Source organism: Chaetura pelagica, unplaced genomic scaffold (genome assembly GCF_000747805.2).
Source record: "Chaetura pelagica isolate M959 unplaced genomic scaffold, ChaPel_1.0 scaffold308, whole genome shotgun sequence".
NCBI lineage: Eukaryota > Metazoa > Chordata > Aves > Apodiformes > Apodidae > Chaetura > Chaetura pelagica.
Window position 1 is genome coordinate 2,717,050 of NW_009954442.1, and position 13,158 is coordinate 2,730,207.

General features: G+C 37.4%; 1 protein-coding gene across 1 annotated transcript in view; it reads right to left on the bottom strand.

Annotated features, from left to right (window-relative positions):
- The window catches only part of IL1RAPL1 (interleukin 1 receptor accessory protein-like 1), a 586,373-nt gene that overhangs the window by 4,703 nt on the left and 568,512 nt on the right, over nucleotides 1-13,158 (bottom strand). The window contains exon 8 of the mRNA XM_010004484.1: nucleotides 11,639-11,782. Within this exon, the coding sequence (XP_010002786.1) occupies nucleotides 11,639-11,782 (144 nt within the window). The remainder of the gene's footprint in view (nucleotides 1-11,638; nucleotides 11,783-13,158) is intronic.

Here is a 13,158-nt window from a genome sequence, read left to right on the forward strand (position 1 = left end):
CTCTTTCCATTATTTTTCTTTGGAGCATTTGTGAAACCATGATCCTTAACAACAGAGAAGCACCTATGGCCTTTGACAATGTCTTGAAAAAACACAATCAAATATGAGATAAAAGGAGATTACATTAACAAGGGCTTTTTCTATACAGTTAAACCAGCAACTGAGTTAACACACAGAAGGGTCATGAGATAAATGAGGAAATTACGACAACCAACAAAATGATGATGCAGTAATGCATCTGCACTCTGTTGTCACTTTGGTAATGGTCATAACTACAGTATATGTTCAAGAGCAGTATTGCTCTGTTGAAAGTCTTTAAATTAAAATGAGGATGCATAATTTATCAAAGTGTTAAATATTCAGAAATATTTTGCAGTGTTCAAATTGTTTTAAAGGCTCAGAGTATTGTCTGTTAAGATGGTTTGCTCATTCTTACTTAGAAGGAAAATTATTCATGCTATGCCACACCACTGTTTTCTTGCATACATCACACTAATGTATTTATCTGAAATATACATTTTTCATGCCACGGAGCTCCAGCTTTTCCACTGACTACAACTGCATCATCCTGTATTGCAGGAACAATTATTTACATGCTAGTTCCCTAGTTTAAACAGTATTTGAAGGGCAAAAAATGGCCACCATATAGGCTATGTCTACATAGACGGGTCCAAGCAATCACAAATTTATTCCAACTCCAATCTAGCAAGAGGTGTAGTTAGGCTTGGGAAACTGTTAGATGCATTAGCACAGTGGTTTCCCTGAGCTATTATACTACTCATCTGTCAGATTTTTTAACTTTCTTTGATGAAAAATAAAAAGTTCATTTCACAGCAGTATCGCTTAAAATGGTAATTTTGTTATCTGATGGGTTCACATGCTGGCATGAGCAGACGATTTGCAAAATGTGAAGTGTCTGGGACACACAGAGGATGATCTTGTATGCCTATGTTTTACTTCTATGACATTTATATGTTAGTCTGCTTTTAGTTAGTTAAAATTATTTGGTTTACACTGCCAACTCTGTGAAACATTTGAAGAACTACAGCAGGCAGATAGCCACATTGCCATCAGAAGCTATCTTTTCTGTGATGTGATCATTATTTACTATTTTTGTAAATTTTTGTAAAATTTCAGTTTTGATGAAAAATATGAGAAGTGGTAAAGCTTTCAAGATCTCCCATCTCTAGGAAAGTAAACACACACAGTAAATAATGTCTCTGAACTTGGTTCTTAGTTAAATAGTCCCTCCTACTGCTGCTTGTAATGGGTAGAACTGACTCCTACATTCTAAAGAACATCTCTGGTCTTAATTTGTGTTTTTTAACATAATGTCCCAATGGACTGAGAGGGAGAGATGGAAACCTACAGATATCCAGATCTTACGGCTGAGTCAAATTATGGGAACTGGGGCTCCCATCTTGCCACCCTCTGGTTCATGTCACCTGAAAGCAGGATGTTCTTGGCTTTGCACTGAAGCCCTTTGCTCTCAGACATGTAAGCTTGCCTTCAGGCAATGCACCCAGGAGTCCTTAGACTCCCAGCAAACCTGCAGGAAGTCTATCACAGCTTTGCATTTTCTTGACCATTTATTGGAACAGGTATTTTAGCTGTGAAAATATTTGGTGTCAGCACAGCTGTCTTTTCCAAGAAGAGAAAAAAAAAATCCCATTTCTTCAGAAAAATTCTGATCTGCTCCTAAACACAAATCAAGTCATAAATGACTTGATATTACTACTTACATTTTCATACAGTGTGATAATTGTGCTTTTGACTACCCAATAAATTCAGATACTGGCTGCATCTAATATTCAGTGTCAGAAAAAATGGAAAAAATCCAAATTCAAACCAAAGCTGGTAGCAACTAAGCTTTTCTTTTAAATGAGAAGTTCTTTATTTCCTTTCATCAGAAAACAATTAAGTTTTCTATCCATGCATACTTGGAATGAAAACGTAATTGATTGTTGCTTGCACTTTGGCTTTAGATATAGATTATGTCATTTCAAAAATTAGTTCTTGTAAGGCTTCTGTGCATTAGCAATAAACTGGAATATATTTACTCACTATATGATTCCTCTCACACTTAGGAAGAAAAATACCTGCAGGATGTTGATCATTTAATCTGAAGATTTTTTTTCTTTTCCCATGGAGATTGAAAGCAATTATCTAAATATACTTTTGTTGTTGTTGTTGTTGTTGTTTATTTGTTTGTAATCTGAAATCACTCTTACTCCTTTAACCACATCAGGATTCTTTTTTTTAGAAACATATCGGAATAAGCTTGTCTTGTGTTGCCTCCAGGTGTGTTGCAGACCTGTATATTGTAATGGCTGTCCTTTAGTGAACACAGATGAGGGTGACATATAGTATCATGCAACAGCAATACTTTGAACCATTTTGGTGTATTAAGTTTCCTTTTCCCATTCTTTGTGAATGAACAAGCAATCTTCTTCATTTTTGTGGTTTGTAGTTGTTTTCAACTTAACAGTCTCCATTTCTGTGAAGTTCTGCTGTATCCATTAACTGGGAATACTGAAACAAAACCTAAAAAAGATCTTGAGTGGCCAAATTAACTGAGATCTGATGCAAAAAAATTACTTGTTATTGTACTGTAGATAACCATGAGGCCACGTAGAAGCTCCAGATTTCATCACAATGGGGTCAAATACAGCCTGTGCTGAAAGTACGATGCATTCAATCCACAAATGTTTCAGTCATCCCAAAACCATTTGTACTGCAAGACTCTGGACAAAACAGACTGTGAGGTACAAACTTTGCCATATAATTTAAACTGTTCTATGGAGTTGGAAGTGAGGACGCTGAGTAATGGTGTCAGAGCTGAACTCAGAAACAGGTCTGACAAAACTGGTTGGATTTATTTTAGGGGTAAATATCCCAGCTTCACAGAAACATTACTTCATTTAGTGGCCCAGGATTTTTCCCAAAACAACTGTTGGATCATTGCAACATGCACTTTTTAATGTTGCCGAGCACTCATCTAAATGTAGAATATGCTATTGTACTCCCTGTAACTTTCTACAGTGTTCAGCCGGCAGACGCGATATAAACTTTTAGGGGATGAAGTTGCCAATGCTGCTTGTTATTCCAAGGATGGGCTCGGCAGCAAACACTTAAAGGCTGCATGTAACCGTAAAATGAAAGCCAGACTATATGCATCTAGTTTGCCAGTGGAAAATGAGATCTTTGAGTAAGTAAATTGCTATCAGAAATCTAAGAACTCATCTGTATGTATGCTCTTTTAATAGTGAAACTGTAAAACAGTGCCTACGGAACGGTAGATAAAAGTTCCTTTTCTACAGGGACCAGCAAACATATTAAACTTTGAATTTGTATTACAGATTAGCATGTTTTCTAATTATTTCCATGCTGCATTCCAAGAAGCAGGAAGTTTAGGCCTTTGAGGTTTTAAGAAACCTTAAACAATTCAGATATTTCTGCTAATGGGGGACAGGAAAATTGTATATATGGATGAAAAATGAAAAATTAAAAAAATCCCACCTACTTAGAGTCATGTTTTCTTATCAGCCATGTTGAATCAGATGACAAACTCTGATTTTCAGGTGGCATGTTTTAGCACAAGGGAGATTCATACATCAAAACAAAGAGAAATCTTACAATGTCGTATTTCATAGCGAATCTTATTTTAATGAAGGTGTAAGACATAGACACCAGGTTCAAACCACACATCTGTGCATCCTGAAATCCTCCAGAGTAATTAGCAGTGCCTTCAGAAACATTCAGTGCACTGAAGGCAGCTGACTCCACACACTGCTCTGCAGCTTGTTGTAGCTGGCAAAATGTCTGGTGTAGACGGATCTTTCATTTCTAGATCAATAGACAGCTGATTCCTAGACTACATGCCAACCTAGTAAAGATACTTAGATACTCAACACTAGAGACTAGGAGGAATGTGCTGATTTAACTCCTAGTTTCAGGATTTTCAGTGGGGTTAGAAATGACAGATCGGATCTTCCCAGTGCTTCAGGGAGTTGGAGCCACGCTGATGAAGGAGGTTTTCCTCTAAAAAGGAAAGGTTGCAAAATACTGGGCTTTTACAATTTCTCAGAGACTGCAGTTTCTTCAAAATTATAATTACTATGGAATTTCATAATCTGTATTTTTTTCAATATTTGTGGGGCCATATTTATTATATGCATTGTAATAGTGTTCAACACCCTTAATGTAATGACAAATGTAAGCTAAATGTGTAATTAACTGACTAAATGCCCCAAATTCTGTCTTTCAAAATGCTTCTACTTGCCCTCATACTATGTAGTACTGCTTAAGAAGCTCACATTAACAATTTTGTTAATTGACATGTATTTTTACATGTCAAGCCCTTTTAATGCTAAAAAAAACCCAACAAATTAAGAAAGACCAGCATTAACCTTTTCCATGGAAAAGTATTTATTAAGTGTAGCATTCATATTCTTGTGCAGAGTGAGTAATGGTGAACTGGAGAGAGGTTTTTTAAATACAACACTGGAAAAGGGGTTAAAGAAATGTAATCAATTCTATATAGGTCCTGGAGTATTGTCAGCACAACATAGACATAAAAAAAAAAAAAAAAAGTCCTTTGTCCTTAATAGGCACATTTATAAAAATATTAATGCAATAGGCATGTGTTTCTTCTCACCCCTCCATACATATTTTTTTTTCCCCCCCATTAAGCTTTACTGAGTTTTGGAAGTGTAAATAACTTGAAAAAAAAATAAAAAAAATTTGAAGTTGATTTTATGAGAACATTTATGAAAACCTCAAATATATACTATATTTGAGGTTTGTTGAAAAATTAAGAGTGGTTACTGGCAGATAAAAAGTCAGCAAAAAAATAATACAATGACATGTTCAAGTGTAAAACAATTTCCCTCTGTAAGCTCTGTTTTTCCTGCTTTTCTATAATTACACCTAAAATTTGTCATTGATGGATGCATAAGACAGAATATTACTTATTTAAACTGAAGGGCCTGTTATTAAAGTTAACTTTTTCTTTTACATTTTGTCTAATTTTGCATTCCTAGCTAAATGAAGAGTGCCTCTCAAATGTTTCTCAGTCATTCTCATTAATGTGGAAGTTTAAATTTATTAGTACTACTGAAGACATTCTACTTCCAATATAAAAAATGGATGAAACATTAATCTTAGAAGTTGCTCTTGACAGATATGAACACACAGAAGTCCCTATTACAGTTTCAGAACATTAAAAAAATATGAAAGCTAAAAAATGATAGAAAGGTGATAGAAATTATTCTCTCAGTTGTTGTGAATTATTTGGAGGTCAAACACCAAAAAAAGAATAAACTATTATTAGTAGATACTGAAAGACTGACTGGTAACTGCTTAGCTGAAAACATAGCATAACATAGTAGTTATTTATGAAAGTGATACTCTTATTATGATAAAAATTCAACAAAGCAACTAGTTACCTGTATAAAATACGTGTTTAATTGTATATATATTCCTTAGCTCTGTTAACTCAGTGACAGCACTTTTATCTCATCATCAGGTTAAGTATTTTCAAAACTGGAGCTAAGAGTCTTGATCCAGGCAGAAGCAGATAAAAGTTAAGTAAATAATTACAGATTAAAACCCCAACAACTCAAGGAAAAAATTGCTTGGAAACTGGCTTTCAATCTAAGATTACTGAAATCAGATGCCAATATGCTGCATTATCTTACCTACCTTGACAATCTGCATTTTGCTTTGGCCTTTGATAAATAAGCTTCAAAGTTTAGAACCTTTTGACAGAGCTGCTGGGAGGTATCTCAGTCTTCATCTATTTATATATATAGTATTTTTTTTCTCTACTTTACATCTGGTCTTTTAACCTATAATAATATTTTACTTTGGAATCTTAAGATGCTCTTGGTGATAATGTTATTTTATTTTAAATATATATGTATATCTTACTTACATGTCATACATCTTATATATTGTGCTTTGGAGGCTTTTAAATAGGAAGAGAGAAAAAACAAAACAAAACAGGAATTCTTATTTGAATTAGTGAGTTCCAAGGTCAGAAGGTAGAAAATCCCATATGCAGTGGAGGCATAAATCAAGATTTTATCATTTGAATTGTATTTCAGATGTAAATAAGTAGCATAAATAAGACAAGTTAACAGAAGTAGTTCTCTAACAATAAAATTGTAATTAAATAAGAGAAAAAATCCTTTTTGTAACTAGTAATATTTAAAAGGATGAAAGCTGCATTTTTCTGAATCTATTTTAATAGAATTTGAGATTGATCTTCTTAGTGCAGGATTTCTTACAGCCACAATTTGCCAATAGCCAATAGGAATACATAGGCAGCGGTTAGGATGCTATTGCAAACTTATTCTATGGGTCCCCAGGGAAGACTCTATAATTGCAAAGTCACTAACTTCAGCAGTGATTTCTGCGTAGCTATACCTGTATAGCATAGTAATTAACACAAGTACTTTGGCAGTGCCTAAACCATTGGTAAAAGTTATATTTGAAAGTTAGCACCTAAGTTAAAGTGAAACATTAAGAAGCTCAAAAGGTTGCCTTTCCTTGCTGCTTAAGAGGTTTACTAAATGAAACCCAGGAAACCTCTAAGAAGTATATCTTAACTTGTTTTGTACAGTTAAAATATATTATCTGGGCAATCCCATAGGTCTGAACCCTGCTAGTGTTTTGCAGGTAAATAAAGAGTAAAGACAAAATTATTATTAACTAAAAACTCCAGGTGCAACAAAAACTTCAAAGTAGAAACTGTTTTGTCAATCTCCTTAATTTGAGCATTGATTTGCTTCCCCTCAGCATGCAGTACAAATTCATCTCTTAAGAAAGAGCAACAAGAGCAGCCAAGAAACAGCTACTGTAGATGTCATGTACCCAATCCAAACAAGATTTCCTGAATTTAGAGAGCTCAGCAGTGACACATTTTAATCACATTAGGAGCACTTTGTTTTATTTCAGCAGTGGAGGAAGTGGGGGGGAGGTGGGTGAGGTGGAAGTGAGGGATCAGTGGGGAGGACTGAAGCAGCAGCTTGCAGATCTGAAAGTGAAACCCACAGAAACTAGCCAGCATTGGCTCCCTTCACTGCCCGCATCTCAGCTGCACAGAGGCTGTGTTTTACCTCAATTCACCAAGGTTTCCTTCACAAGCAAACATGAGAATGAGAGCAGGATACCACTGAGAGCTCCTGTCCAAAATATTAGAAACTTCTGATGGGACCTAAAGGCACCAAGGGTCATTGTATCAGCTGCTAAGCAAAGCTCTCACTTTCTAGTTACCAGCTGCCTACAGTTTTTTTGTTTGTTTGTTTGTTTGTTCTTTCTGTTCTTGAGCCTAAAGGCTTGACTAAGTCTTATCAGCCCAGCTGTGAGAAAAGAGATTTATTCAGACTTTCTCTTTAATTGCTAAATTTTTATTCTTATCAATTTTAATGCCAGCCTTTCCATGTAAAATTTATTCTTTTTTATGATAGTGTTAACCCTTTGCTTATGAATTCCTACACAAAAAAACTTCCATTCATTTAAATGGTTACTAATGTACCCAGGTAATGGTAGAAGCTGATGCCTGCAGACTGTTTCTACTGCCAACTGTACCACATGCTCTTTTCTCTGAAGCTGGGATCTGGAATATAAACACAAGAATAACTTCATGATTTTGAGTAATTTGTCTATCTAGCCATGTCCAATAGTTTTCAGCCTGTAATCCATAGACTACTGGTTTTATCCTTAGTACACCTTAAAGCTGCTGTACGGACAATGGAGCATCCACCGAAAACCCCCAGGTCTTGAAACTGCAAGAAGCTGCAAATAGCTGTTTTGGTGACTTTGAGCCTTCTGGCCACTTTAAGGCAGTATCAAAAATGTTGCTGTTTAGAGAAGTGGTGTGATGCCCCTCTCCATCCTTCCTGTGTCTGGTGTGGCTGTCATGCCTGGGGACTGATCTGTGGCCAATTTGATTGGCGGGAGCAGTCTCACAAGGGAGAAGGTTTTTCCAGGATTTTACCTGGGACAAATTTTACCTGGAAAAATTTCCACAGATTTTAGGTGGCCTGAAGTCAGATTGTATGTAGGCAAAGAGCAGATTTAGTAGGAAAGGCAGGGAATTAACCTTGAAAACAAACAAAAAAGGGGTTTCAATGTCCATTCCCAGGAGACCATAAGGGCAAGACTGACTTAGTGTTTGCAGAAAAGAGAAAAATACTAGCGAGTCTAGGTCCCAGGATGAAAGAGAAGATGGGAAATTCAAAGCTGCAAGTTAGAGAACGGAGGAATCAGCAGCTGTCATAACTTGTTTAATCTGCAGTAACCCTACAGAAAGTTGTTCTGGTTTGGTTTGGTGGATTTTTGGTAGCAGAGGAAGGGCCCCAGGAGTGGCTCCAGCAAGAAGCTCCCCCTGCTCCAAACCCATCTAAGGAGCCATTAGGGGGACAATAGATGTGCCTCAGTGATTAACATACGAAAGAACAGCTATAACACCTAAGCAGAGAAGCACTTGGGGGAGAAGAGCTGTGCTGGGGAAAGGGGAGCTGTGCTGGTGGTTGGTGCGGAAGAAGGGGAAGAAGATGCTGAAGCAGAAGTTTCCCTGCAACCCATGGTGAGATGGCAGCTGTGCCCCTGCACTCGTGGAGGAACATGGAGGAACATCCCTTGAAGGTGCCAGGAGGGGTGAACTTGGCCACTGGACTTGGATTTTCTGGCCAGTGGATTTGCTGCCAGTGGATTCTGATTGTGCAGCTTTTGAAGCCCCCGGGCCAGGGGAGGTGGCTGTTCCCGAAGCCCCCGTGACTCTGCGGGAAGCCCAGGCTGGAGCAGCTCCGGACCTCGTGGGAAGGACTCAGGAAGGAGAGGGTCGTGGAGGACTCTCTCCAATGGGAGGGACCCCATAGGGAAGCAGGGCAGGACTGTAAGGAATCCTACTTGCTGAGGAGGAAGGAGCAGCAGGAGCCACCAGCCTGTGAAGTGACTCTAAACCCCATCCCCTGTCCCCCTGTGCTGCTGGGGGGAAGGAGGGAGAGAAACCGGGAATAAAGTGATTTGGGCCTGGGAAGAAGGGAGAGGTGGGGTAACATCTGCAACCTCTGCTCTCTGTGTGTGTCTGTGTCCTGTGTGTGTGTGATTAGTGTGAAATTAAATTATTATTTTTTTCCCCAAAGTGAGTCTGTTTTGCCTGGGACCTTAATCGGTGAAGATCCCTCCTTGTCCTTTGTCTCAACCCGTGAGCTTTTTTGTCCTCCTCATCCCAGAGTGTGTGTGTGTTGAGTTGAGTGAGCGGCCACGGGGCTGTTCCTTTGTTGTTGTGTTGGGCCCAAAACCACGACAGAAGTAATAAATTAAGTTTCATTAACTATAAGGGTTAAATACTTGTTTTTGAATATTTCTCACAATTTACCCATGCCTCCCACAGAAACTGGTATGTTAGCCTGAGAAAAACTCATGTGTCTGAGGCTTAGAAAGGAAAGTGGAATTGTAATGAGATTTGACATCCTGAAGGGTTTGTTCTCTGATCAGAGAAGAAATGAAGTGTTGCATTTTAAAAGAGATTTTCAACGGAAAATTTTAATTGTACCTCACTTTTAAAATGTTTCAAATCCTCTCTGGGTACAATATAGTGCACACAAAAAACGCCTGTGATATTTTGATGTTTGCTTATCTTCATGCTGTCCCAGAGTATGCCAGAACATGGTGTAAATTATGAATAGCACGTGGGCGCTGTGCCTGCTACACTGCAGGAGATGTGGTTAGAAAAAAAAAAAAAAAAAAAAAAGAGTTCAGCATTGTGTGTCTGTCAGTAACAAGCTAATCCAAAGAAAATGGAACGTATGTCTACAACTTACTTCAACACAAACCATAGCTTCATCTTCTATGGGGCATTTTTTCTCTGTCCTCTTGCTTTTGCAAGAGTGTAAGTGGAAGACACAGAGTAGAAAGTCCAGCTGCAGTAATTTAATTGGCATTATGAGATTTACCTATATTGCTAGTGTATTGAACACAGTAGAAGCTACAGGTTTCCATTAGGAATCTGCAAGCAGTATCTTTTTCTTCTTACATTGATGCAGTTAAACGTGGATGCTATCAGTGCTTGCATTGATCATCTCAGCAGAATCCATGCTTTGTCTTCTTTAACAATGAGCTTTGCTCAGAAGAATAAACAGAATGGAAATTATTTTCCTCCTTTTTTGCTATTTAAAATGTGTGATTAAAGTATTTTTGCTCCCAGGTGACCAGTGTTTGGGATTGGAGGACAGAGAGATGTGTAAGTTTGAAAATAAATTTGAATTATTTGAGATAGCAATAAATGACAGCTGTAAAAGTAAGAACTGATAGTGAGAGAGAAAATATTAAACTGCATGTATTCAAATATTAATTAAACTAATATATAAAATGACTATTATTAAACTCAGTTCCATAGCTACTTAAGCTGGGAGCTGCTTTGTGAATAAGAGAGGACTGCATGTCCTGAAAAAAAAGTGTCTCCCAAAATCATCAATGGGTCACAGTCCCTGTGGGCCTCAGTTTCCTTTTGTAAAGTAAGTAGAATAACCTGACTTTTTTCTCCCCACTGAGCTGTTACATAGAAGGATAGAAAACGTTCTAATGTTCTTGGGCTTGTTGTTCTGAGCATTTTCTATTTTGAATCCTTGTGCATTTTTAGATTTTAGAAGTGGGTCATTCCCTAGTGATCTTTTTATGGAATTCTTTCTCTTACATAAGGACTTCTAATTCTGCTGCCGCTCTTCTCCCTTATTGCTGACAGATTTGGTCAGTGTTTGTTTATCAGTACATATTAATTTTAATATGTTACAGTGGCTTCTGCCCACGGGCTATTACCTTGTACTGTAAAATAGCTTTTATTAGTGTTTCAGTAAAAGTCCTATCACCAAGGATGTAGTGATGGCACAAAACATCAGGAACTCTGACCCAAGAAACCAAACCTAATTAATCAGAGCCTGCAGCTCAACCCCATTTGCTGTTCAACAGCAGTTTTGATCAGTAGAGCTAGAGGCAAGGAAGGCATTTTTTCTTCAGTGTTTCAAAAGAGAAGAAAATGCATGTATATGTTTGACACAAGCTGGCTCATACATTGCAGATTACTTTTATTTAGGTTGGGTGTCCTTGAATTACAGACCAGCTTTAACAACCTTTTGCCACTCTCTCAGTGATTAAGGAAATGGACTCAAAAAAATAAACCTGTTGGGTACTTTCCCAAACACTCAGTACAGTTTATTGAAATAGATCAGCTTAAACAAGCAGTAAATTGTGATCAGTTCAACCTCTACCTATTTGGTGAATACAATTAGGAAGACACTCCCTAGCTTATGGAGAAGTGAAGCTGGCTTTCAGAACTGGCAGAAAGTGAAAGTCTTTAATGCATCAATGTTAGTATTCTAAATTCACTGCCAGGAATAAAAATCTAAAAGGCGTGTGTCTTCTGGAGCTCCAGAGAGCAGCATGTACTACAATCACTGCTGCTAATGTGCTGTATGAGGAACGCATATTCAAGTCGGTGCCTAATGCAGTGAGAAATAAAAATCGCATTTGTTAACACATCTTGAACTGAAATGAAATTTTGGCCTTAGTAGAGAGAAATAAAAGACAGACATGCTTAGAAAGCAGGAAATGTAGTAAGAAGATGCCTTACCTCCATCTAGTTCTTCAGCTCCAAAATGGTTCCTGTAGAAGAGCATAATCTCTATCTTGTAACACTTGTAGATAGTCACTAAACAAACAAGCAGCAGCAGAATAGCACCAAGCCCACCAGCAAGCTCAACTGTGTACATCAGCTCTGCAAAGAATTACAAAACACAGTAACAACCACATTTCAAATCAGAGAAAGATTAGCATCAGACCTCAGACTTATGTTAAACATTAAAATAAAATAATGATTGGTGGGTTATTTATGTTTTTATTTCATTATAAGGCCATTCAAGAAATACCTAATTAATACATGTTTCTTTCCTTTAATAAAATAGGTTTTCCTCTGGTACACCATCTGTATTGCTCATTTAAAAATAACAATTGGTGAGCATGTGTATGGGTATGGGTATGTGCATATATACAAAATATATTTGATAACTCCCTTCTCTCTCTCTGTAGATTGATCACAATTTGCTTTACAGTGATAAATGTTGACATTCAACTTACAGTGAAAGCAGAGGTGAACATTTCTTTTTTGGGGACTACAATGCAAACACAACTCCATCCTTATTCCATACACAATTAAGATGAGTTTCATCTTACTGGAAAAGATTACATTTAAGATTTGTATTTTTTTTTCTTTCTTTCTTTCTTTTTTTTTTTTTAAATTAAAATCCAAAAACTTGATAGATGTAAAGGCAAATTATCCAAGGAGAGGAACCCCACAGCCTCACATCTCAGTTATGCTTCAATATCTTTGACACAGTTTCCCAATGATCTGCCATTTATATTTATTCTTCCCTTTCCCCCAGTGGGGTTAGCTCATGTGTAGTCACAGAAAACCACTCCGATTATTCCTTTGTGATATTCCTATTCAGACCATGATCCTTAGTGTCTTTTGCTGCATTCTGCCACTGGAAACTCACATGATGGATTGAGAGCCTTGCCATGTAACTGTTGTTGAAGATGGGGACTGTGGTCAAATGTGGCAGCAAGTGTCTACCACCAGCAGTATCCTCAATGGGACCACTTATCAGTGCTTAAGCAATATGACATCATGGACTTTCACCCTCTCACTCTTAACTGTAGCAGGGTCACGGAAGCTCACACAGTTATGTGGCATCCATTTCATTGCTTCTTTTAATTTGCTTATTGTCTGAAAACTGGCAATGTTAAAAAAGAAGGGTGCAAGAGGGGAAAAACATTAATTTTGCAATTTGAAATTACTAATAAATGTCGTATCTTGAGACCACCCATACTGTTTCAGTATCGCTCAGTTTTGAGGAATGCCAAGAAATCAGATCTTGAAAATGCAAGATATACAGTTTGCTTCATAAAAATCTGTGCTAGTAAAAGCTCAGTTCTATGTTCAGTGCTCAGTATCCTCTTCCAGTGGGCAGGTTTTGTCTGAGTGAAAAGGGGCAGCCCTTAAGTAACCTTTTTCTGTGTGTGTGTGGTTATGCAGATACATTACTCCAGCACAATACAATTCAATTAGAGAAATAAAAGGCAAGAGGAAAGAGT